This window comes from Tamandua tetradactyla, chromosome 15, assembly GCF_023851605.1.
Source record: "Tamandua tetradactyla isolate mTamTet1 chromosome 15, mTamTet1.pri, whole genome shotgun sequence".
In the NCBI taxonomy this organism is placed as follows: Eukaryota; Metazoa; Chordata; class Mammalia; order Pilosa; family Myrmecophagidae; genus Tamandua; species Tamandua tetradactyla.
In genome coordinates this window covers 77,419,987-77,446,342 of record NC_135341.1, presented here as the reverse complement: position 1 = coordinate 77,446,342, position 26,356 = coordinate 77,419,987, and the positions used below count along the sequence as shown (strand labels likewise).

General features: G+C 37.3%; 1 protein-coding gene and 1 pseudogene across 4 annotated transcripts in view; one reads left to right on the top strand and one right to left on the bottom strand.

The window, feature by feature from the left end:
* Nucleotides 1–3,537: 3,537 nt before the first annotated feature.
* TOPBP1 (DNA topoisomerase II binding protein 1) overlaps nt 3,538–26,356 on the top strand; it is an 83,772-nt gene continuing 60,953 nt past the window's right edge. Inside the window, exons 1-12 of one of the 4 annotated variants that reach the window (XM_077130147.1) lie at nt 3,538–3,687; nt 4,292–4,382; nt 6,311–6,445; nt 7,807–7,950; nt 9,610–9,791; nt 11,753–11,949; nt 13,362–13,541; nt 14,068–14,237; nt 15,910–16,073; nt 16,215–16,465; nt 18,643–19,001; nt 19,652–19,824. In XM_077130147.1, the coding sequence (XP_076986262.1) occupies nt 4,299–4,382; nt 6,311–6,445; nt 7,807–7,950; nt 9,610–9,791; nt 11,753–11,949; nt 13,362–13,541; nt 14,068–14,237; nt 15,910–16,073; nt 16,215–16,465; nt 18,643–19,001; nt 19,652–19,824 (2,039 nt within the window). In that variant the 5' untranslated portion in view covers nt 3,538–3,687; nt 4,292–4,298. Of the gene's footprint in view, nt 3,688–4,267; nt 4,383–6,310; nt 6,446–7,806; nt 7,951–9,609; nt 9,792–11,752; nt 11,950–13,361; nt 13,542–14,067; nt 14,238–15,909; nt 16,074–16,214; nt 16,466–18,642; nt 19,002–19,651; nt 19,825–26,356 lie in introns of all 4 variants that reach the window. The other 3 variants (XM_077130146.1, XM_077130148.1, XM_077130149.1) reach the window with 3 other exon arrangements.
* Nucleotides 8,550–9,269, bottom strand: LOC143657779 (oligosaccharyltransferase complex subunit OSTC pseudogene; annotated as a pseudogene).

Genomic DNA, 26,356 nt, shown 5'->3' with positions numbered 1-26,356 from the left:
AGATATGGAGACAAGTGGGAGATGGTATTGTAGCAGTTCCTTAAGAAACTTTCCATCTTCTCGTGTTCTAGCAGGATCACAAAATGTTCTGCCAAGACTGAAATAAACTGCCATTCAAGCCTTTGCCTACAAGGATATGTGCAAAACCACCAGGACATCATGGCAGGGCTGGGCCTATATCTTTGCAGCCACACCCACATCATATCTTTCTTAGACACAACTCTCAAGTCTGCTTTCTATTCTTGGCCCCATAACTCCTTCTCTCACTTAATCTACTGGAGTGAAAGGACCACACTCTATATTTTTATTGAGACATTTTCACAACATACAGTCTATCCAAAGTATACAATCAATGACTCACAGAATCATCACATACTTGTGCATTCATCATCATGATCATTTTAAGAACATTTGCATCACTCCAGAAAAAGAAATAAAAAGTCAAAATAAAAAAACCCATATATGCCTTACTTCTTCCTCTCACTACCACTAGTGTTGTAATCTACCCAATTTGTTTTTAACCCCTTATCCCCCCCATTATATATATATATATTTTAGCTCACCTGAAGGACCACACTCTTAATTAGATCTTTTCCACATGCATGGATCTTAATGGACCTTTGCCACTCAAAACCTCTCTCAGATATATCTCTTGTTTTTATGGTTCACGTGAAGTTAGCTTTTCCAACCTTGAAAACCCCTTCTATTTTTGTTTGAAAACAGGATAATTCTTCCCTGAGTTTTCTCTATCTTATAATACTTTATTAAACACAGCCAGTAGTATCCAAATGTGCCGCTGACATTGTAATTTTCTCCTCTTTCGAGACCTTAGCAGCTCAGTAAGCCTATATTCTCTCTTCCCGGTTACTGAAATCAAACGTTTAGACAAATGTTTTGCCATTGCATTTCTGCAGCAATAAAGACCTTTTGCTATTTTCATATTTAAATTATACATTTATTTATGCATATATGTTTATTCATTCACAGAACTGGAAATTGAGACATAAAGTCATATCATTCAAAACATCTATTTTTAGTTTTTTTTTTCTCATTTTGAGAAATCTTTTCTATGCAGCAAGGTATAACAAGAAGTAAAAACTCATATTTCCACTACCCATATTTTAAAAGTCACAATTTTGTCACATTTGTTTCCTAGGCTTTTCATTCTAAACACAGATCAATATAAAATTCCCCTTACTCCATCTCAAACTGTATATGGCACATCTGGCTGCAGGTGACAGCAGTGCCAGAGAAACAGGGTTCGTTGGGCAGGTGAGGGGAAAGTTAATCTCCAATTCTAGCTCCTGAGGTGGCTGCCTGAGAGCACATCACAAACATTCCTCATTCATGGACCACAACTCACATACCCACTCACCCTTCTCCAAAGAATTGCTGTTGAAGCAAACTTTAATGGGCATCGGAATCTCCGGGGCAGGTCTTGTTAAACCACAGATCACTGGGCCCTCCCTGCAGCTTCTGACTTAGTCAGTCCCCCAAATTTTTGTTTTTCCGACAAGTTTCCAGGTGATGCTGATGCAGGTGATCACTCTTGGAGAACCACTGCCTACATTTCACTTGCTTATCCTTGTCCTCATTTGCGGACGCACATGCCCCTTAACTTAGGAAAGTAGTTTTCAAATCACACACCTTTGAAGGTAGGGGACAAGGAAGTAGGGGATAGGGGAGGGCCACGGATGCCAGCAGGACACCGAGTCCCCCCTCCCTACCAGAACTGGTTTTGTTTTTGTCTGTAAGATTTTCTTTGAACTGTTCGCAAATCAGTGTTCTGCCTTTTTGCCAGTGAACGTTTTTAGACCATATAGTAGTGCATCATTCTCCCGTTTCTATGACTGCCTTAAATTAGTTAGATCTTTTAAATAATCTGGGATCCTAAGATGGTCTAATTATCTTTCATTGATGCTATCTCAATAAAATTACAAGTTTCTGGAAAAAAAAAAAGAGAACTTGTCAGTAGGTGGCGGTCTCCTATTGTAAAGACCAGGTTGACTCCCCCTGCTATGGAATTCCAGTTTGCTAAAAGCTGAGGGGTTGCTTTTATTTTCCTCCTCATCTCCAGCATCTAGAATTCCCTCCTCCGTGAGGCTTCCACTTAGTCCCATAAATGCCAGAAATGGGCTTCTGTGGGCTGCTGACCTTTGTACTGAGATGGGCAGGCAGCATGGAACCCAGAGCAGTGTGGTGGATTGGGAAGGATTTCCAGTCACGCTACCTGCTCTCAAGACTGGGTGCTGCCACTCCCTGGTTGTGTGGCCTTGGACAAGTCACACAGCCTAAGCCTTGGATTTCCCATCTACATAATGTGGGACAGTAATGCCCACATACTGTAGGATTGCTGAAAAGAGCAAATGGAAACAGCGCAAGCAGAAGCCTCTGTCATCTGTAAAATGCCCTACAAATGTTAACTGTTATCATAGCTATATGACAGATGTGCATCTTAACAAGTAACTATGGCTTCTCTCCCCTCACTCCCCCGGCTTTAGTAATTTTTGTTTTTAAGGCTCTCCTCAACCATGGACCTTTACCTTTGAGCCCCAAGATACTGACTCTCACTCACCTTCTGTGGGTGTATTCACACATTTGGACCTAAGTGCCTCACTGTTTCTAAAACGAAAAACAAACTTAACTAAACTAAGCACATGACATTAAAATCTCACACTACTAGATCCAAAGTTATGATCTTCTCTATTTCAATAGTCAAGAATAAAATAAGAACTAGCACTAGCTAAGCAGTTTTTCACTGGTTATGCATGGGCTTAGATTCTAAAAGTCCAATTTCTTTCCTTTTCTGCTCTTTTCCATTTTACCATTAGGTTCCATCACAGAACCTCCCCAACAATCAGGCAGGTGCAAAAACAAAGGGACAGCCTTGGAAGGGGGCAGAGTCCATCGAAGAGCTTGGCAAACCTTCCCACCCATGCATTCACTGTGTAATCCAAGTCATTTTGCCATCTTTCCTGCTTTCAGAGCCCTAAGAGGTGATTTACTCCTGCTATGTTGGAGGAGAAAAAGCCTAATCAAAAAGACTTGGATCCAGTCCTTACCTTAGCTGCGTGACCTTGGACACATCAGATAACTTCTATAAGCCTCATTTTGTTACATCTGTAAAATGGAGATGCCACTATCTGGCTCACAAAGTCGTTTTGCATGGTAATGCATGGTTTCTCGAGCACTGCCTCCCTACGGTAGGTGTAAACTAAATGTCTATTGGGAAAACACTCCTTTTCCCCCGCTAACGCTCCAAAAGCTCTCGTGAGCCCCATCCCCTGAATCCTGGGCGCTCGGCCAACCCTGAGTGACGCCCCGCTCAGTCCCGCACAGCCCTCAATCCGGGAGCCTCGCTCCAATCCTCCGGGTAAATCCTTGGCCGCCGGGCACAGCGCCCCACCTCGGCTGCGCGCCGTAACTACTTCACTTTCTACGTCTCCCGCCTTCCTGTAGCAGCGGCTGGTCGGGTCACTTCCGCCGGAAGAGGCGGTCGCACAGCCGCGGTTGGCGCGAAAGTCGGTTCACTGTCCGGCAATTTCCGGGTTCTCCGGCGTTTCCTCCGGGTTGGGGGCGCCGCGGGGTGGGGTGGCTGAGCCCCGGGGTGGCGCCCGACCCCCGCCGCTGTCCTGCCGGCCGCGCGCCTCCCCACTCCTTTCTTGAAGGCCCCCAGGCTCCATCGAGGTGAGTGCGGCGTTGAGTAAGGATCTGGCTCCTTCCTGCCCCCAACCAGGGGTCCCAACGCGCCCTGGGGCCTGCGGGGCCTTCCTTTCTTGCGGGTCCAACCGGCCCTCGAATCGGCGGGTGGGACTTTGACGCCGAGAGGACGTGACTGCGGCTGGACGGGAGTCAGGCCTTTCCCTAAAAGCAGGGACGCGGATTTTCTGGCTTTTTGATCTTGCTGTTTGGCTTCCCTGTTCATATGGAAAAATCCGTTTTTGATGGAGGGGTAAACAATCCTTGAGGGTCGTGGTATCCTCTGAGGATCTTTAAGCTGTGTGCAATCGGATGTCATTTGCTGAGGGGACTTAGAGCCCTCACAGCAAGGGCCCTTCCTCGAAGCATTCAGTTTGGGGATCTTAGCTTCGTTTTCTGAATTGCTAGGATTGGTGTCATCTTTTTCCTTGATTTTACCCAAATTCCTTACAAACGTGCAGGACAAATATATAGGAAGGCCAGAATGGCTATCCTTAGGAACTCTTGTTTGCACAGAAACATAGGTGTTCTAAAATTTTAATTTCACATGTGATGTGTTTTGTTCTAGTTAATGATTCCTTTATTTCGGCAGTTCAAAAATGTCCAGAAATGACAAAGAACCGTTTTTTGTGAAGTTTTTAAAATCTCCAGACAATTCCGAATGTTTTTTTAAAGCTCTTGAGGTAAGAATAGTTGAAAATGTCTTGTTTGACGCTGTGAATTAATTTTCTTGTTTTTAGTACTTTTGATTTATTGGGCTCTTTTTGCCTTAGTAATAGATGTTTCATAATAGTTCTACCATAGCCTCCATGAAATGTAGAGATTATTGTTACCTATTTTTTAATTGCTATAGATAGGTATATCATTGTGTATTTTGGAGGGCTTGAAACTATTATGACATTTCTCTTGGATGTGGCTGACTTGCAGTTTTTGGAAATCAAGTTACCTTCTGTCTCCTAACCAATGGTCCTTGTGTGTGGAAAAGCATTCATTCAATTTTGTATTGGTTACACATCAGCATTTTTTTGTTTAATTGTTAAATGCATGCTTCATTATGTACAGCATAACATAGGGTGTACAGGTGGTGTGGAGCCTCGGTGCTCACAGACTCCAGAAGCATCAGCGTGGCCTGGGAGTTAGAAATGAAAACTCTCTGTTCCCACTGCAGACTTAGAAATTAGAATCTGCATTTAAACAAGATCATCTGTGTGATTCCTGTGGACATTAAATTTTGAGAAACACTGATGTAGCAGGTTTTTCCTTATAGTTCATTCATTCATCAAATATTTACGGAGTGTGTGTGATTTGCAGGCCCTGTTGTAGTGCTTGGTATACATCCGTGATCAGAGCAGGCAAAGATCCCTGTTTTCTCAGAGCTTACATTCTAGCAGGAGATTCTAAGTTTTATGGAAAGAGGGGGAAAAAATCACAACAGGTTAGCCAATTCCAAAAGATGTTTGTTAGGGGGAAGGAGAACGGAAAGTTAGGATTTTAAATAGTGTGATTAGAGTAGGTTGTATGGAGCAGGTGATGCTTGAGTAAACTTGAAGGTGGTGCGATAGTTATGTGATATTTGAGAAAGAAGGTTTCAGGCAAGGAGACAACCAGTGCAAAGGCCCATGGGAAGATATATGGGCTTGAAGTATCTGTTTAAGGAATAGTAAGAAGGTTAGTGTGGTTATAGGGAGTGAACGGGAGTAGGGAAAGTATATTAAAGGATACTTCTGAGAGTAAGGGCGAAGAGGCCTTGTAGGGCCTTGTGGGCTGTTGTGAGGACTTTGGCTTTTCTCTCAGTAGAGTGGAGAGCCACTAGGGGGTTTTAATCAGAAGAATAACATGATCTGATTTATCATTTTAAAAGGATCACTCTAAGTATTTAACATAAGGACTTCGAAACTTGTTGAGAAAATATTGAGTGCTTCTTGGGTGCTAGGATATATTGGCAAATAAGATGGATCATGAAATTTTTGTTCTTAGGGGGATGAGAGGCAAAAAATTATATACATAGTGTCCATCTTATTTGTTTCATAAAACAGACCAAAGACATGAGGGAATGATGTTAGAAAGCACGGTCAAGAAAGACATCTCTGAGGAGGTGACATTTGATCAGAGTCCTAGCTTCAATGAGGGATCAAACCAGTCAAAAAGCATTACAGGCAGCAGGAACAAGAGCAAAGCCTCTAAATGAGATTGTACTTAGCTTGTTTCAGTTTCATCTAGAAAGCTGGACTGGCTAGAATTAGCAAGAAGGGAAACAGGTAGAAAGTGAGGTTGGGGAGACAAATGGGCCAGATTGGTCTCATAGACTGTTATTCTGAGTCTGGTGGGAAGCCATTGGAGGATTTTGAGCAGAGTGATATGATCTTGTTTGTTTTTTAAAAAATATTACTAGCTGCTATATGGAGAATTGATTTAGGGCAAGGAAAGGAGAGGGAGACCACTAGGGAGGCTACTGCAGAGGTCTAGGTGAGGTGATGATAGTGTACAAGTAGGGTGGCAACAATTAAGGTGCAGAGAGGCTGGATTTGAGATGGCTTTTAAAGACAGAGTTGATAGGACTTAAATACAGGTGACTAATTTCAGGTGCATTCATATTTTATTTTTCTTTCAGTCAATAAAAGAGTTCCAATCAGAAGAATATCTTCAGATTATTACAGAAGAAGAGGCATTGACTATAAAGGAGAATGATAGATCGCTTTATATCTGTGACCCGTTTAGTGGTTCTGTCTTTGATCATCTCAGAAAGGTTTGCTAATATCTAGTGTTTTCTTTGTTTGTCTGCTATTTTTGTTTGTTTTTGCTTCAGTGAACGTAAATTATTTAGTGGTCATGATATATTATACAAATTATTAATGTAGTGGAATGATTTTGGTTTGGTGGGGACCAGAATAATAGCATCTTTTTTTTTTTGCATGGGCAGGCACCGGGAAAATAATAGCATCTTTAAAGGCTAATTATGTTACAGTAGGGTTTTATTATATGTAGTTTTTAATATTTCTGGGGACGTAACTTTACTTTGTGTAGGTGAACCCTATAGTAATGAAGCAGTTTAATAATGGAGTTCAGTTCTGCTATACTTAAACTGTTTGATTGTGAAATATTTCAAGGAGAAATAATCAAGGGTAGTGAAAGATCTCAGCTGAGTGTTTGATTACTTACTGCCTTTCCTATGTGGTCTTGCACACACTGGCTGTAATTCTACCCAGATTACAAAGAAGTGATTCTTGTTTGAAGGAGAAGGCATAGGAGAGTAGGTAGATGCAGTAACTATACAGTTTATGGAAGGTCTCTTGAGCACCTTTGTCTAAGTGTTGCTTTCCTTACCCTCCTTTTGGAAATACCGTAACTCGTAATATAGAATCAATAGTATCAAAAAACAATTTTCTTATGGCTGTAGCAGAAAGAGTTTGCTCTGTAGACACTTAAATCAGCTATGCAACTGTTGGCTTTTCAGTTTGGTCTTGAGTATGCTGATGCTAAGCAAAACTCAACCTTTCTTAACTCAGTATCAATGAAAATGAAAAGTCAATGTTTGAGTTTAGCCTGTGGTACCTTAGGAGAAATCATTGCAGGTCTTCCTTGGAAAGAAACTGAGCTGAAAAAAGTATTTAAAACCCAAATGTAAAAACTGCCTCTAAGATTAGCGTGTGTGTGTGTGTGTGTGTGTGTGTGTGTGTGTGTGTGTGTGTGTGTGTGTGACATAATAAGGTTTTTGGAGAGTTACTTGTAAGCTCTCATTTTAAACTGCTTCATTTGAAAACTACATGTGGGTATTTCCTATTTGTTATAGCCTATGGCTATTGCTAATACATCCATCAAGATTATGTTTGTTTCAGAGATTAACATTTTGATGCCAGTTTTGAGTGAGGGGGGCTTTTTGAGCTTATTCCGTTTTGATAGCTTACATTGTTTGATTTGCTTTATTTAAAGTATAGTGTTTCTGAAAAATTATATTGTGGCCTTTGTTTTTTTTTATGACTACTCGGTGATTTTTTTTAGCAGTGGTCAACTTCTGTAGAAAAATTGGTAAATATTTAAAGATGTAATTTTATAAGGATGATTGTCTTTTCCTTCATAGCTTAGTAAAATATTTTCTTTTTTTTATAGCTTGGTTGCAGAATTGTTGGTCCTCAAGTAGTCATATTTTGTATGCACCACCAGCGATGTGTCCCGAGAGCCGAACATCCAGTTTATAATATGGTTATGTCTGATGTAACTATATCTTGTACAAGCCTCGATAAAGAAAAAAGGGTAGGTTATTGAAAGGAATATTATGATCAGTATGTATACTTCCACATTTAATTTTTTTGCTGCATGGGAGATACTTTGAAAGGACCTTGTGCTTAGTGTTCATGCCTTATAACAAATTTGATGTAGAACAACAGTGTATATCTTTTTTTTTAAATAAATGCAGTACAGTCAATCAGTTTTACTGAAAACAAAGATTTATTGAAGTTTTTGCTTTGATTAAAAAGGAATTCATTTTTTTCTATATGCAGTCATTGAACTTATTTTGTTTTTTTTAATTAGAAAAATCATTTATTTATGCTCCTGTCATATATTTTATTGTTCAGGAAACAGTCTTACATACATATCTGAAATAACGTTCTATCACACATCCTGTTTAAAGGCAGAGCACCATAGAAAAAGCTCATCAACCATCCAAAGTTCTCGGGTTACAGGATCTTGTTTCCGGATTTTATATTAATTTCTGAAAATCAGAAATGGCTATCGCTAAAAAATGCTAAGGGAGTTATAAAAAAATAACTTTATTCAATATTATACTTGTAGAAGTGAAGCATATTTCCTTCTAGAAATAAAAAAACTAAGTAGAAAATGCCACTTTGCATCTTTGTTAAGCTAGCAGGAAAAAAATATCTGTGGTAAAATTGCTCTCTGCTATTATCAAGCAGAAATTCTAGTCCAGGTTTTAATAAGCTTCCTGTTTTCACTAGATTCTTCCTCTGTTGCCTTTCATCCTTTTCCACATTTCATATTGGAGCATTGGTACAGCCTTTAAAACTTCATTAAGAGGAGCAAATACAGTATCCATTGTTTTCTTCTCAGAAGGCACTCTAATCCATCACATAGTCTGGCAGTTTCATTCTCATGAATACTGTAGCCATGAAAAAGCTCAGAGTACACAGATGAATCCAGTGAACGGTGGAAGAAATCGATTGAGTTTTGGATGTTTGATGCATTGGATCAGTCTAGGATTATGAATCCTAAACGTCCCATTGTAAATAGGAAGCTGGATGCAAGTCCTTCCATAATGTATTGTCCGTTTACTCTGTAGGCCGGAAAACTGGCCTCTGATGCCTGTGTTCATCAGTCATAGAGCCACCACTTGAAGTTTCAAAAATAGTATCATAAATTATTCCTCCAGTGATGAGGAAGTAAGACATCACCATCAGAGCGTACACTGTCTTAGCCGATGGTATGTGCTCCCAGGGCAGCTTATTCAGCTTCAGGTTTGAACATTTAAGCACAAAAAGTGGGACTTGATACAAGATCTCCGTGTTGGTGGTGGTAGGGGCAAGTTGGCACTTATTTTGAATCACTTTTTCTTGCCATGGATGAATTATCTTTTAAAAACTGATTTTAAAGATACAAGTATTTTTATATATCATGAATTTATATATGTACTTTAAATGTTTATATATTATATAAAAATATAATAGTTATTTTAGATGCCAACAGTTTAAACAATTCATGGAAATGAATTGAAAGGAATGAATATAGGAAAATTAAAGATAATTATTTTTAAAATTTTTAATTCATATCTGTCTAAATTCCAGAAAGTTATTTTTCTAATTTAACTTCATAATGGTAACATTTGTGTATTCAAGTTAACAACAAAATGTATCTCTGAGATATTGTATTAATATTATATTGTCTTTTGTGCTATAGGAAGAAGTTCACAAATATGTTCAAATGATGGGCGGACGAGTATACAGAGACCTTAATATATCAGTAACTCACCTTATTGCAGGAGAAGTTGGTAGCAAAAAATATTTAGTTGCTGCAAACTTAAAGAAACCTATTTTGCTTCCTTCTTGGGTAAAAACACTTTGGGAGAAGTCACAGGAGAAGTAAGAAAATCATTTGATATTTTCTAGAGTTGAAAAAGTGATGCATTCAATCATTTTTAACATACTCTTGAGTTTTCATAGGGGAAATTTTATGATATCCTCTTTGGATTTCCTATTCAGGGACAAAAATTAGGTTAGTACCCTTCCAGTGAAAACAGCCAGAGTCTACAAGCCCTCTTATTATCCAAGTATAGGTTGACAATGGGCTGTAGGTTTAGCATTAGCTGCAATGTGATATATTAATGGTTTAATGGTCTGCATTTCTCGGTCTCTCTCTTTTTCTTTCTGAATGAGCATGATAGGTCAGAAATATGAATGTGCCAAGAGATGGAATGTACACTGTGTGACCACACAATGGTTTTTTGACAGTGTTGAGAAAGGTTTTTGTCAGGATGAATCCATATCCAATACAACTTTATTTTATACAAAATAAAGTTGATTTCAGCAGAATAACTATTTCTAAAATAGTTGAGAAAATCAGTGTGGTGATTGTACTCTTTCTTATGGTGCATTATCCTTCAATATTTTGTCCATATTTTAAGATGGAGAATAGATTAGCTACTTTGATAGCCTATTCCCAAAGGAGGCATATGAAATGTTGAATTAAACATGCAAGCCATCAACGGAGAACTGATCATTCAATAAATGTTAGTTGAGCCCTTTTTATGTACCTGGCTTGAGCCAGAGAATATTTATGTAGTGAGTAAAATAAGCATCTGTGCCTTCATGGAGTTTAGAGCTTATTTCAAGGGACACAGTTAATTTTCTGAAATTAGATTAGCAACCTAAGTCCAGATACTACAATTTGAATTTATATAGTCATTTTTCTTGACTTGCTTTCAACACCGTTCATCATATCCTAAATGTATTTCCACTTTGGTATACTCATTCCCAAACCAGCTACTTCATCAACATCTTCCTAGCATGTCAGCAGGATGATAATGGTATTTTTGTTTATATTCTGCAAAAATCATCATGTATTTACTTCTGTGGTATGATGGAATTGTAAAAGGCCCATTTTTCTAGTAGGTGATTGTTCTAGTTTGCAAGCTGTTGGAATACAACGTACCAGAAGCAACAGCTTTTATAAAGGGAAATTTATTATGTTGCAAGTAACGTTTCTAAGGCAATGAAAATGTCCAAATTAAAGCAAGTCTATAAAAATGTCCAATCTAAGACATCCAGGGAAAGGTACCTTGGTTCAAGAAAGCCGATGACATTCAGGGTTTCTCTCTCTGCTGGAAAGGCACATGGCAAGATCTGCTAACTTTCTTTTCAACAGTTTCTCCAGGGGTTCTGTCCGTTCTATTGGCTGTGTTGGTTCTGTTGGCTCTTGTGGCTCTAAAGCTTTTTTCAAAATGGTTCCCTCTTAAACGGCTCCAGTAAGCAGCCTCACCTTGAATGGGTGGAAGCACATCTGCATGGAAACCATCTGATTAGAAGTTACCACCCACAATTGAGTGGGTTGCATTCCATGGCAACAATCAAAAAACTCCCCCCCAACAATATTGAATGAGGATGAAAGAACTTGAGTTTTCTGGGGTACACAACAGATTCCAACTGGCACAGTGATTTAAAAAAAAAAAAAAAAAACCTTTGGGATTTTAAGTAGAGGTTCAGACTTAATAATTTCAGAAAATATACCATTTGTACTATCATGGGTTTTAGTAAAAGTGAATGAAATATGTATTTCCCCTTAACAGTTCTACTTGAGAGCCTGTTTCTGATAGATTAGTTTTTACTAGAGACGTTGTATTGAACTAGGTGAGCGATTAGTTTAATTTGAGTGTTTGTCTTCTCTCCTTTTCTTAAAAGAAAAATAATTTTAAATTCTAAAAAAAAAGGAAAGCAACACTGGCATTCTTTCTTGTCAGAATTTTATCATTATTCTAGTAAATGTAAAACCATCTGGCATATTTAAAATGTAATATGTTTCTTTCTTTCTAACATTTTTTCCGCAGAAAAATAGATAGATACACTGATATAAACATGGAAGACTTCAAGTGTCCTGTTTTTCTTGGTTGCATAATCTGTGTGACTGGCTTGGGTAGTGTAGACAGGAAGGCAGTCCAGCAGCTCACAATTAAGCATGGAGGTCAATACATGGGACATTTGAAAATGAATGAATGTACACATCTCATTGTGCAAGAACCAAAAGGTAAAGCTGTGCTTCCCAAATGGACAATTGCAAATTTTTATCTAGTATTTATGATTTAAAAATCTTTGCAGAACACCTTTTAATTTGACATATAATTCATCCAAGTTTGATATTTCTTTCTCTAAAATCTTGGAAAGAAAGTTTGGTTCCCAAACTAGAAAAATTATATTACCGTTCTAGTATTTATCAAGGTAATTAAATAAATTCAAAACCCCAGAAACTTTCAGTGCTATTTTATGTTTGTTATCAGATCTTTTGATTAAAAAAAAAAATTTTCCCACACAGTTACCAGATGCTTAAGGAAAAAGAATTTGGCTGAATAACAAGAAAGCTAAATGTATATGGCTAAATTATATTTCTTTCTAATGACCAATTTTAAAGGTTTGGCTTAGTTTTTAATGAAGTGAACCAGCTTAACTGAGTAAACTACAAGTTTCAATTTGAAGGTTCACCGTGGAGATTATGAGACAGTTAAAAGAAAGAAATTACTTTATCAATAAGGATTATTGAACATTGTGATTAATGTTGGTGTTCTATAACCTTTATGTCCCTTCTGGAGAATTTTGTTTGCCAGTACTTTAAAAATAGTTACATACTTATTAGGGAAGAATTTTGTTAACATATACTAAGCCTTTCAGGTGAGAGATAAAATTAGAGAAAAATTGTTCAAATTAATTGGTAATAGTCCTTACGTCAGAACTAATTACAATATGATGATTGTGATAAGGTTGATAGTGCTATTGCTTTTCTGAATCTGAAGGCAGTTTATCTCTTGGCTCTCAAGAATGTTAAAAAACCCACAAAATCCTTTTGTGTTACTGGTTAGTACATATTGACCTCAATTTCTCTGTGATAGTGTTTGAAAATATATTGTGTTAAATTCCTTAAGGTGATAAAAAATACATATAATTAATATAATTTATTAAATTACTTTTCTATTTATCTATCCTGGACTTCATTTGGAAACCCTGTTGACATTTGACAGTCTGTTCAAAGCTGGTATTTGGATATATTTACAATTGTCAGTTTTATAAATTCTTATAAAACTATTTTATAATTTTGTGAGTTATTCTCATTTTACAAAATGAGATGCTATGGTTTTAAAAAAAGTGCTGGAGTCCAGTATTATTTCAGTTACCCACAACTGCTTCTTTCTCTGCACAGTATGCATAAAAGGTAAACCTCATACAACATATGCATTTACACACCGAATAATTGAGTAATAGCTTAAAGCATCACTTTTGAATATATGAGATAGCATTCTCTTTAAAAGTAGTAGTTATTACTGATAACTTTATTTTCATTTTGTATTTTTTAATAACCTATCATAATTTAAATGTTTCTGCAAGGGTAGATTTTAATGGTCTGCATTTCTCGGTCTCTCTCTTTTTCTTTCTGAATGAGCATGATAGGTCAGAAATATGAATGTGCCAAGAGATGGAATGTACACTGTGTGACCACACAATGGTTTTTTGACAGTGTTGAGAAAGGTTTTTGTCAGGATGAATCCATATACAAGACACAGCCTAGACCAGAAACAAAGATTATGCCTGAAACTTCAACTCCTACTGACCAGTTCAACCCAATTAATAGTAAGTCTCATTGGGATTAAAGTAAATCATCATTCTTAAAACAATCAATTTTCTATACAAGAATTGATTTGTTAATAGGATAACTGGGATATAGTAGGAAACTTGATCTGTTTTTGCTATGTTTCCAGGCATAATTATAAAATAGCTAGAGTATATAATTGGCTGCTTTCTTTCACATCCTGATATAATCTAAGACATGGTCAAAGAAATTAAGACTACCAAAGATAGAGATCTAAAATAAAATAATTTTAAAGCTTTACTGATAAATATTAGTAAATTTTCTGTATTTAGTTCTTTGCTTCAATTGTTATAGATCGTCAGTATTCATATTAAATTTAAAAACTTATTGATGCCATGTTTTATATGCTGGCAGTTTAGCAAAGTGTTATAAATGTTTTTCAAATGTTAGCTTCTAGGACCTTAAAGCTAACAACTTCAAATTTATGTGGGAAACAAGCTACTATTAAGAGAGTTTAATAATTATTTTCTTATCTCCATGAATTTATGCATCCTTTTTAATATGTAGGTCATACTCTTTCAGATGTCAGCCATATTTCTAACATCAGTGCAAGTTGCATAAATGAATCCATATGTACTTCAATTTTGAGTAGCAAATTGGAGCCTACACTTGAAAATCTGGAAAATCTGGATGTCAGCGCATTTCAAGCACCTGAAGATTTATTAGATGGCTGTCGGGTATGTCTTTATTAGTAGTAAGTACAGTAAGTGATAGCATACATTAATACTCATTAGCTTGCCATTGACGACTCTTCATAGTTGATCCTACTCTTTATCTACATAAATTCTCCACTCTAGCCAAACAGATACGCTCACTAGACCATGTTCATGCTTGGACTGTCAGGGTCTTTCTGCCTGGGATGTACATTCCTCTGCCATCCTTCAAAGTTCATATCCATTTTCAACTCTTCTTTGAATGCTCATGACTGTATTAATCTTTTCATACATTGGGTTTTGAGATCCCTTAGTTTTTGAACCATTTAGTGGATTTTTAATTTAATAACGTTTATTAAGTGTTTACCATGCGCTAGACACCGAGCTAATCATTTCATATGTATTATGTTAATATGTTGTATGTAATATCATTTACTTCCTACAAATAACCCTAAAATAGATATCATTTTGAAGCTTAGTGGATTAAAATTCTTATCTAGGGTCACAAAGATTTTAGCTGGTCGTCTACCCCAAAGCTTTGTCCCTACCATTAGGTCCATTGTTTTGTCTTACATTTCTTGGATTTATTTAATATGTTAGTGTATGAATACACTTGATGTAAACATGATATGCTATACTTCTCAGATTTCTAGAATACCTCCCACATTGTTTAATATATTGCTATTTGTAGAATGAGCAGCTTATGCATTAATTCTCACTGGGTGGCTAATATATAACCCTATTTTACTGCTAGAAAGGAAACTGGAAAACTACCTTACCTTTCTGTACTTCAAAAACTTATCAGATTATTGGCAGAACAGAAAGTGTCTTGCTTAATGTTCTTTCCTAGACTATACTAATTCTGGGTAAGACTTGAAATTTATATCTTTTACATATAAGAAGTGATTCTTAACTTTTAAAAGAAAATATAATCTAGCAATGGAGATTTAGTTTGAGCTATAAATGCAGTTGGGAATACATTTGTCATCCTTAAGAAATACTTTTTAAAATACCTATGTAAATTAGGGGGGAAAAAGATTTTTATGTTGCTTACATATTTTCTTGAAAGCATTGTGCCCAGTTCTTTGACATTTTTTTCTTGTTTAATCAACTGTGTGAAAAAGATACCTCAAATTATAAGAATACAGATTTCAAGAGCTTAAGTAACCTGCCCATGGTCATATTCCAAATGAGCCAGGAGTTAAACCTAGGTTTTCCATTTCAGTCGATTAACTGGAGTTTATTTCAATCATTTTAAAATTTGCAATTAGTAAAACCTATACAATGTTCAAGAAGCTACCTGCATTTTGAAATTGCTATGCATTAATATTAAAAAGAAAAGTTAGATTCTGATTTCTGTTTTATTTAAAACCTTAAAATAGTTACCAGTTATCTATGGTAAAAGATAATATGCTGTGGTGTTGCAAAGAATGATTAAAAAACATCAGTTTTGGGTGGGCCACACTGGCTCAGCAGACAGAGTTCTCGCCTGCCATGCCAGAGACCCAGGTTCGATTCCTGCTGCCTTGCCCGTAAAAAAAAATCATGCAAAATCCACTTTTTATTTCCCTGTAGATCTTGAAATGTAAAAAAGAGTTATTTCCACACAATGAATTTAGATTAAACATAAATAAACTTTCAACTATTGAGAGAAATAAAGCATCTTAAATGCATTAAATATTTTCTTTTTTTGCAGATATATCTTTGTGGCTTTAGTGGCAGAAAGCTAGATAAACTGAGAAGGCTTATCAACAGTGGAGGTGGAGTTCGTTTTAATCAGCTCAATGAAGATGTAACTCATGTTATTGTGGGAGATTATGATGATGAATTGAAGCACTTTTGGAATAAATCAACCCACAGGTTTTGCCAGTTTTTAATTCAAAGCAGTTCCTATTATGTAACCATTTCTTTTAAAATTGCATGTCCATGCAATTATGGAAACTGCATGACAAGTGGGATGATGGTTTTAAACTAATATATAATTATGTACTATTTTTGTAGGCCTCATGTAGTGGGAGCCAAATGGTTGCTAGAGTGTTTTAGTAAAGGTTATATGCTTCCTGAAGAGCCATATATCCATGTTAACTACCAGCCAGTGGAAATTCCAGTTCCAGATCAACCTGAAAATAAAACGGCTGTTTTAAAAAAGAATGGCAGCACCTTCTCTAAGAAAGACTTTACACTTAATGAAAAGCATGAGCAAGCTGATGAAGATCTGCTCTCCCAGTATGTAAATAATAACTCAACAGTAGGTAAGAAATAACTGACCAGTATTTTCAGTGATTAAAAAATATTTCAGAGCCAAATATATACCTATATGATTTTTGCCAGGCTTTCTAGATTTTAATTGCAACTAACCCGTTTCTTCTTTTAAAATGGTTTTGTTTGTAGTTTTGTTCTGAGGAGGCAAAGCTATGGGGGCTCTGAACCCTCCAAATTCCTAGCTCCCCTCCTCTCTTCAACCAGGCAGCTCCACCTTGGTCTGTTTTATGTGCAGGCACTGTTAGATTTGTGTGTGAGTTAGAATAACAAGAACTTCTTATATAAACCTTGTGGCACTGCCTGTTACTTATTTTTCAGGTCTTTAATGCATAAAGTGCTGTTGACTACCTCAATATATATATGATCATTAATTTTTTTAATTTACCAACATGTTTAACTATTTCTTTGTCCCTCTTTCCTTTTTATACATGAGATCTCTCTTCTGGAATAATTTTCTTTGTTCAACCTTTAGAGGATCCTTTATTTTCTGTTCACCTGAAAATGCCTTTATTTTGCCTTTGTTCTTAGAAGACAGTTCTGTCTAGACAACTATTTTATCTAAACTTTTTGGATCTCTTATTTCACTGTGGTTTGTTTCTGTGGCTGTTGAATAAGAAACCAGATGCCTAATTGTCATTTCCTTGTAGATAATGTCTTTTCTTTCTAGCTGTTTTTAAGATCTTCCTTTGTCTTTTCATGCCCTATAGTTTTACCATTCGTCCTGCTTGGGATTCATTGTGCTTTTAACTCCAAGAATTAGGGTTTTTTCTTTTTTTTTGGTCATTTCTTGACATTTTTCAGCTGTTACTTTGTGAATATTGCTTTTCCCTCATTTTTTAACTCGTTAGTTATATGTATGGATCTCTTTATCTCTCCTTGTGTTCCATCTTTTTGTCTATGTAATTTCTTCAGATTTTTCTTCCAGATCACGAATTCTCTCCTCACCTATTTATCTAATCTGTTGAACCCATCCATTAAATTTGCAATGTGAATGATTATTTTTTAAATTCCTCAATTCTTGTTCTTTTAGTAGTCTGTTACTCTATATGTTTTTTATTCTTTTCTCAAACATATTAAACTTATTGTAGTATCTGCATTTGGGAGTAGTGGAAGCTAGTTCTGTTGACTCTTGTTCATGGTGCCTTGTTTCCTCATGTGTTGTGTGATTTGTATTATGAGCTCATATTCATTAATTCCTGGGGAATTCTGAGAAATCTGGTGTGAAGCATTGCTCCTCCAGAAAAGGTTCGTGTTTGTATCTACCAGGTGCCTGTAGGAGAGTTCCATCTCACAGCACCTTTAAGTTAGTTTATTGGCTGGATGTTTCTTTACCTCATCAAGCTAGTGTTTATTTCTGCCCTAACCTACTTGAGGACCAACCTACCGTGAAGCATTTTCAGGAGAGATGTTTTCCTCCTTGACCCACAGCCAAGGCCAAGTATATTTTGCAAGGTGGCTTTGTTGCTATTGTTGTTCAGTTGGTTTTGGTCTACATTTTTACTAAAAATGTTTCCATTCAGGGGTTCTGGATTTGTTTACACAGGATGCAGTCTGCTCCAACTCTAGTGTTTGTGAGAGTGAAGGCCTCACGTGAGGGAAATATAGAAATACAGTACTTGTTCTAATACCCATCTGTCAGCCAACTTTATCCAAAATAAAATAGTGAGACCATTTACTTGGGTCCTTGATTACTTGTCCTCTTCAGAAATCTATATAGAAATTAAGCTGTAGTTTCCAAATGAAACATGTTAGGTGTTTCAGGCTGTAAATTCTCTTATAGTTATTTCCATGTTAAGGGCTTGACAGTTGCACAACTTAGACCTGATACTTCTGTTTTTTCCTTTATATTTTCTTGATTGTGTTGTTAATTATCTAAACCAGTTTTGAACTAAGACAGACCCATGGCGTTATTGGCGCTAAATAATTTTCAACTAATTAGGGTTTCTGGTATAATAGGAACACTTAGAGCAATAACGTGATTGCAGTTGTTCTTCATAATGGAAGATAATGACATTGATAACCTAGAAAATAGAGTGGGCTCACATCTTTTTTCATTGTGTATGGGATTTCTAAGTTTGGTTAAGTTTGCATACTTTGTTACATTTATGAAAGGAGCTTTATAAGGTAGATAATTTGTTGTTAGAAAATATTTCTTTTTTTCCTCCAGTTGAAGCTAAGAGCTCTGAAGCTGAGAAGGCTGGAATTGGGCCCTTAAATGATTCTACTCGTGTTGAGTCCTTTAACAATTCTACTCACATTTCTCTGCAAGAAGAAAACCAGTCTTCCATGAGTCATTGCCTCCATGATGCTTCTACAGTTACTGAAGAGGGCTTATTTAGCCAAAAGAGTTTTCTTGTTTTGGGTTTTAGTGTTGAAAATGAGTCTAATATTGCAAACATCATAAGAGAAAATGCTGGAAAAATTGTTTCCCTTCAGAGCAGAACTGTTGCTGATTATGCTGTGGTTCCTCTCCTGGGATGTGAAGTAGAAGTAACTGTGGGAGAAGTTGTTACAAATACCTGGCTGGTAAGAAAAGGATGGAGCAATTGAAACATAGTATTGAAAAGATACCTGAATTTGAAGTGTTGTTTATTACTTAGGCAGTTCTATTTAGATAAATTGCCTTTTGAGTTTGAATGCAGTCTGGATCTTACTTTTAGCATTGGAAATTTAAACATATGAAATTGTTTCCAATCCTGGTAGAGTAGAGCTTACTGTCCTCTGGGGGTGAAAGCAGCAGAGTTCTTTCTTAGGAGGTCACTCCAGGTCATTTCATACTATTTTAGTCTTTCCTGTTTGCCCACAACCACATCATGATGTGCAACTTTTGTATTATCCCACCTTGTTAGTTTATCACTGATAGTTTCACCATTCATTTGGTTTTAGCTTTCTAAGAATTAAGAGAAAAAATATATAAACTAATAATTTAGAAGAATTAAAACTATGTTCAGTAATGCCAATGATAAATCTGAATTTGATATTGTGATATAATGAATTATGTGTATATATATATTTCTTTAAATAGTGTAACTTGAAATATATTGAGAATGAGCATTCACAGTTTTCTGTTAAAGTACAATTGCTTTTCATCCAAACTAAAACCACTGTTACTGTGACTGGTCCAGTATTTGATTCCTTATTTCAGGTTGGCTTTTTGTCTTTCTTGTTTTTAAAAGGTTACTTGTATAGACTATCAGACTTTGGTTGATCCCAAGTCAAATCCTCTCTTTACACCAGTCCCTGTAATGACAGGAGCAACTCCTTTAGAAGATTGTGTTATTTCATTCAGCCAGTGTGTTGGAGCAGAAAAAGATTCTTTGACATTCCTAGCAAATCGCCTTGGAGCAAGGTATGTGGTGTTTTAAGAGGACCTGCTGTCCTGGTGTACCCTTTCATTTATTTTGACATATTGGGGAACATTCAAATTATAATTCAATGAGTCATCTTTATTATATCTGTGGGTAGAATGTGGCGCTCTCTGTGTTGGTTCAGCCTGGCAAAGGGAGGGTACTACTAGATAGATGACTGGCAGAATTTTAGGACTATAGGAAATAATTAACCGCAAGAAAACAATATTTAATACTAATATATGAACCAGTATTAAATATTGCTTGTGTAAACATTATTCCTTTCCATGTCCCTTATTGATGATTTATTTTTCAGTATACATTTCATAGTTTCTCTGGTTTTCAGCCAGAAATGTCAGGTGTTAAGCAGGGCTAATAAATACCTTGAAGGAAAAAATGAATTTAAAGTAGCTTTCAGAATCCATCCATATTGGCCCAACCCTTCGGTGAGCATTAGATGGTGGCGTTTAAAAAAGGAAATAGAATACTGTTATGTTAATAAATATAAATGAGTTGAACTAATAATTTAGAAGAATTAATTAAAAGATACTTTTAGGTTAGATCATAAGCCAAAACAGAACTCTGCTTTAAAACAACAGATGCACCTGAAACAGTAATTGAGAAAGTTTGAAGGAACAAATGATGGACAAAGATAGGTCAAGTAATGTGTACAAAAAGAAGTGGTTGCAATTTTAATATCAGATAAGCTTGACTTCATATCAGAGGGCAGTAAACAAGAAAAAGAAGAACAGCATAAATAGTATTGTTCACACTGAAGATAAAATATCTGTGTACCAAATAGAGCATCACACTCCTAAGACAAGAACAACAAAAACTATTAGAAATCAATCAAAACACAGTGCTTGTAGGAGACTAAGTTCTATCTTTAACTTCATGACAGGTCAAGTGGACAGAAAACAAGGAAAGATAAAGACCAAAGTAGCATAATTAGATAACTACCTTGAAACAATGAACATGCCTTTTCAAATGTCTGTGGAACATTTATAAAAGTTTCATATAAAAAACTTAGCTTCTAAGGAAAATTCAGTAAACTCCCAAAAGTCAAGAGTGCAGACCATATTCTCTGATAACAGTACAAAAAAATTGGAAATTAATCATAAAAGTAAAACAAGGAGACCCTAACAACTAGAAGTTTTTTTTAATAACTCTTGTTTCAGAGGAAATCAAAACAATCAACAAGCCTAGAAATAGTAAAAAGCCTCAGATTATGTTTTTAAAATGCCAGTCCCACAACAAGGAACTGAAGCTTAAAAGAATGGTTAATTCCAGACCTGTGGTAGGAAATAGTTTTCTGAGTTTGGAACATTTTGTCAGACCAGGTAGATAGAACCTCTCCTGGCCAAGGGTAGGAAAATTTAAGTAAAGGTAGCCTGCAGTGAATCCAAACACAACAAATAATACTAAATCATGACTTCATAAAGATAAAAATAAATTGGTCACATCTGAAAGATGCTAGGAGGTCAACTCTTCATTTTTAAAGCTGATAAATAAAGGGAAAAGATCAAGTATTTATCCTGCCTTTCCTATGCAGTGTGTCAGGGTAACATAAAGTGGATGAGGCTCTCTTTCCCTTTATAGAGGTATTCCAACAAATAACCTCCGATAAAGCATGTAGGCATTGAGTATCAATTGCTAGCTACACTAAAAAGTTACATCCGGACAGACTGTGCCTTCTGAAGAAAAACACACTGCAACCTATGAAGTCTTGCCAAAGTAATCAAACCTTAATCCGTTTAACCCTCTAGATCCACGTACCAATTTATGGGAAATATATTCAGGAGACCAACATGTTAAATTACACCACAGAAGATGAAATGTGAAATTTAGTTCATCCTTCAGATCAGGTATTAAATAGCCAGTAACTGTATGAAACAATTGTTAGGGGAATATCAGTGGTGTGACAGATCAGTGATCTGGAATGGGTGGAATGGCTGAGATCCCACACAGAACTTAAGGGTCCCAAGCTGCGGAGGCTGGTGACCCTCCCCCGTGGGCACAGCAGACTGGTTCCCCGAGGGGAAAGGAAACAGGTTTTACTAGTAACAAGTAAGTTAGCTCAACCAAGTTCCAACTGCAGAATTAATGAACAGATTTGGATTGCTGAAAACATGTCGTGAGCACAGATAAACCTGGAGTAAGTGCTAAAGGAACCAGGAGTTTTCAGCCTGGCAGAAAGGGGCAGGGCTGACAGAAAACAAGCAAACAGATTTTTTTGGACTGCACAAAATATTGGTAAAGGACTAGACCCCAAGGAAAGAGGGGCACATAGAGTCTGGAGATACATAGTGCCCCTCCAGCTCTTGATTGGTAAACCTGGGGAGCTGGGGTCCAGTTCTAAAAAGGCTCTTTTTTTCTTTTTCTTCTTAAAAGCTCATTAGATAGAACTCCCAGCACTCTCAGGCTTTACGACTGCCCCAGGTAGGGGTGGAATTAAGGCAAATCTAAGTCATATAAATGGGGACAGTTCTCTAAAGGATGTATCTTCTCAAGAAAAGGGTGGTGAGGCCCAGCTCAAGTTGCAGCCGTCCTTCAGGGAATTCAGGCCTCAGGGGCCAGAAAACAAAAGCAACCTAAGCCCACCCTCTACCTCACCCTCTATCTTAGCCAAACTACAGGCAGAGATGGTACTGAAATTAAAGGCACCACAACACTATGCTAGTGGGAACTTGCATGCAGACAAGTGCCACGCGCTGGGCAAAATGGAAAAAGCACAGTCCAGAGACTTTGCAGCAAAGTCTAGCTGGATTTCACCCTCAGGGAAACTTGATACTGGCTACTCCTCCTCCTGAGACATGGGCCTGTCTGCTCTGCAAAAATCTGAATGGTCAATCATATCTAAGGAGACCCACTTCAAAAAAAGGTTCTGTAGTTTCCGGGTCAAGATGGCGGTTTAACAACGTGCGCATTTTAGTTCGTTCTCCAGACAACTACTAAATAACCATAAACAGTACAGAACAGCTCCTGGAGCCTCGATAGTGACCAGACACACAGCGTACCCAAGTCTGGACCAGCTGGACCGGCTGCGAGCACCCCCCAGAACCTTGAGTTCCCAAAGCTGTGGTGGCCAGCGCCACTCTCCCACAGGCTGCTTCCCAGAGGGGAAAGGAAAGGACTTTACCAGCAGCAGGGACTGGGCACAATCAAACGCCAATTGTGGAACTAATTAACAAATTCTAACTACTAAAAATAGGCTCCCAGCTTAGGTGAACCTGATCAAAGCGGAGGTTGCTCATTTTTGCCCCGGTACCAAGGGGGCAGGACTGACAGAAAAAGGGGGGAAAAAAAGAAGGAAGCAGAGGTTTTTGTGGCTGTGTATCTATAAAGGCTTGACTGCCTCTGGATACAGTGGAAGGACTTTTCAGGCTGCAACTGCCCCAGGCACAGGCAGAAGTGAGTTCTTTTAGGGGCTTATCTGGAGCTTGTGCCTTCCCTAGGGGAGGGATGAAGCCCCACCCAGGTGGAATCCCTCCATCAAGGAATTTAGACACCAGGGCTTGGTAATTTGAAGCCATTAAAACCAGCCTACAACCTCTCTTCTGTCTCTACCACGCCCCCAGCAGGGAGAGTCTGCCAAAGTTAAAGGTACCGCATCATCTTATGCTGCTGGGACCTGCAGTCAGACAAGCGCCACATACTGGGCAGAATAAGAAAAACAGAGTCCAGAGACTTAACAGGAAAGTCTTTCAACCTGCTGTGTCTCACCCTCAGGGAAAACCGATGCAGGTGACTCTTTCCTCCTGATAGGAGGCCAGTTTGCTTTGGGAAAATCTGGCTGGGGTCTATAATATCTAAGTAGACCCTCCTAAGTGTGTGTGTGTGGGGGTAAGGCACCACACAAGCAGGGCAAGAAACAAGAAAACAAGAACTGAAAAATTCTTCTCTGTTAAACAAAACTTAAGCTAAAGGTCCAGATAAAGCTGAACGGAATGTCAAAGAACAGATAGACAACAAATTCATCCAGCAAGAAAACCCTAGATAACAGAAGTGAAAACAATCTCCAGAATAAACTAATTAAGGTAAATAAATGCCTAGGCGCCAGCAAAAAATAACAAATCACACTAGGAAAATTGAAGATATGGCCCAGTCAAAGGAACAAACCAAGAATTCAAGTGACATAGAGAAACTGAAACAATTCAGAATGTAGGAACAGACATGGAAAACCTCATCAAAAACCAAATCAATGAATTGAGAGAGGATATAAAGAAGGCAAGGAAAGAGCAAAAAGAAGAAACTGAAAGTCTGAAAAAACAAATCACAGAACTTATGGGAATGAAAGACACAGTAGAAAAGATGAAAAAAAAACAATGGAAACCTACAATGGTAGATTTTGAGAGACAGAACATAGGATTTCTGAACTGGAGGACGGAACATCTGAAATCCGACAAGGAAAAGAAACTATAGGAAAAAAATGGAAAAATATGAGCAGGGACTCAGGGAATTGAAAGACAATATGAAGCGCATGAGTATACGTGTTGTGGGTGTCCCAGAAGGAGAAGAGAAGGGAAAAGGAGGAGAAAAACTAATGGAGGAAATTATCACTGAAAATTTCCCAACTCTTATGAAAGACTTAAAATTACAGATCCAAGAAGTGCAGCGTACCCCAAATAGACATACTCCAAGACATTTAATAATCAGAATGTCAGAGGTCAAAGAGAAAGAGAGGATCTTGAAAGCAGCAAGAGAAAAGCAATCCATCACATACAAGGGAAGCCCAATAAGACTACGCGCAGATCCCTCAGCAGAAACCACGGAGGCGAGAAGACAGTGGGATAATATAGTTAAATTATTAAAAGAGAAAAACTGCCAACCAAGAATTCTATATTCAGCAAAATTGTCCTTCAAAAATGAGGGAGAAATGAAAACATTTTCAGACAAAAAATCACTGAGAGAATTTGTGACCAAGAGACCAGCTCTGCAAGAAATACTAAAGGGAGCACTAGAGACAGATACGGACAGAAGAGAGAGGTGTGGAGAAGAGTGTAGAAAGGAAAACTATGAGTAAAGGTAAAAAGAAGGAAAATTAGGTATGACATGTAAAATCCAAAAGGCAAAATAGTAGAAGAAAGTACTACCCATGCAGTAATAACACTGAATGTTTATGGATTAAACTCTCCAATCAAAAGGCATAGTCTGGCAGAATGGATTGAAAAACAGGACCCATCTATATGCTGTCTCTACTCAAAGGACACAAGGCCAAGGACAGAAATGACATTAACACACCAATGTTTATAGCAGCATTATTAACAATTACCAAGAGATGGAAACAGCCAAAATGTCCATCAGCAGACAGTTGGCTAAACAAACTGACATTTATATAAGATGGAATATTATGCAGCTGTAAGACAGAATAAAGTTATGAAGTATGTAACATGAATGGACCTTAAGGACATTATGCTGAGTGTGATTAGCCAGAAACAAAAGGACAAATACTGTATGGTCTCACAGATATGAACTGACATTAGTGAATAAACTGGGAATATTTTGTTGGTAATAGAGACCATCAGGAGATAGAAATAGGGTAAGATGTTGGGTAATTGGAACTGAAGGGATACAGATTGTGCAACAGGACTGAATATAAAAACTCAGAAATGGACAGCACAGTATTACCTAACTGTAATACAGTTATGTTAAAAAACTGAATGAAGCTGCATATGAGAATGATAGAGGGAGGAGGGCTGGGGCATAAATGAAATCACAAAGAAAGACGACAAAGATTGAGGTGGTGTAATCTAGGAATGCCTAGAGTGTATAATGATAGTAACTAAATGTACAAATTTAAAAAATGTTTTTGCATGAGGAAGAACAAAAGAATGTCATTACTGCAGTGTGTTGAAAATAGATGGTACTTAATATTTTAAAATTTCAACTAATGTGTGAGACTAAAACAAAAAAATGTTTATTAGGTACAAATCTACACTTTGACTAGGCATCTCCTAATATAACTTATGTAGATAGTTGATTGAACACCTTAGGTACATGGAACTTTGTATAGGACATGATATTTTGTTGGTTTGTCCAGGTGATGCCCTGATGAATCCCAGAGTGATTTGGTCAGTGAGTGGAAAAGTATTTGCAAAGTCCCCTTCGGGGAATGGCGAGAACGGGGGAAAACTCAACTTCCCCAAGTTGAATTCTTGATATTCTCACAAGCAGTGTGGACAACCAAAGCTATAGGCTGAGCCCCCAGTTTTGGGGTTTGTTCATATGAAACTTAACCCCACAGGGGATAGGTCAAGCCTACTAAAAATTTAGCCCAAGAGTCACCCCCACTCTTCTGGACCAAAAGGGGGAAGAGTGAAATGAGACGAAGTATCAGTGGCTGAGAGATTCCAAACAGAGTTGAGAGGTTATCCTGGAGATTATTCTTATGCATTAAGTAGATATCACCTTGTTATCCAAGATGTAATGGAGAGGCTGGAGGGAACTGCCTGAAAATGTAGAGCTGTGTTCCAGTAGCCATGTTTCTTGATGATGATTGTATAATGATATAGCTTTCACAGTGTGACTCTGTGA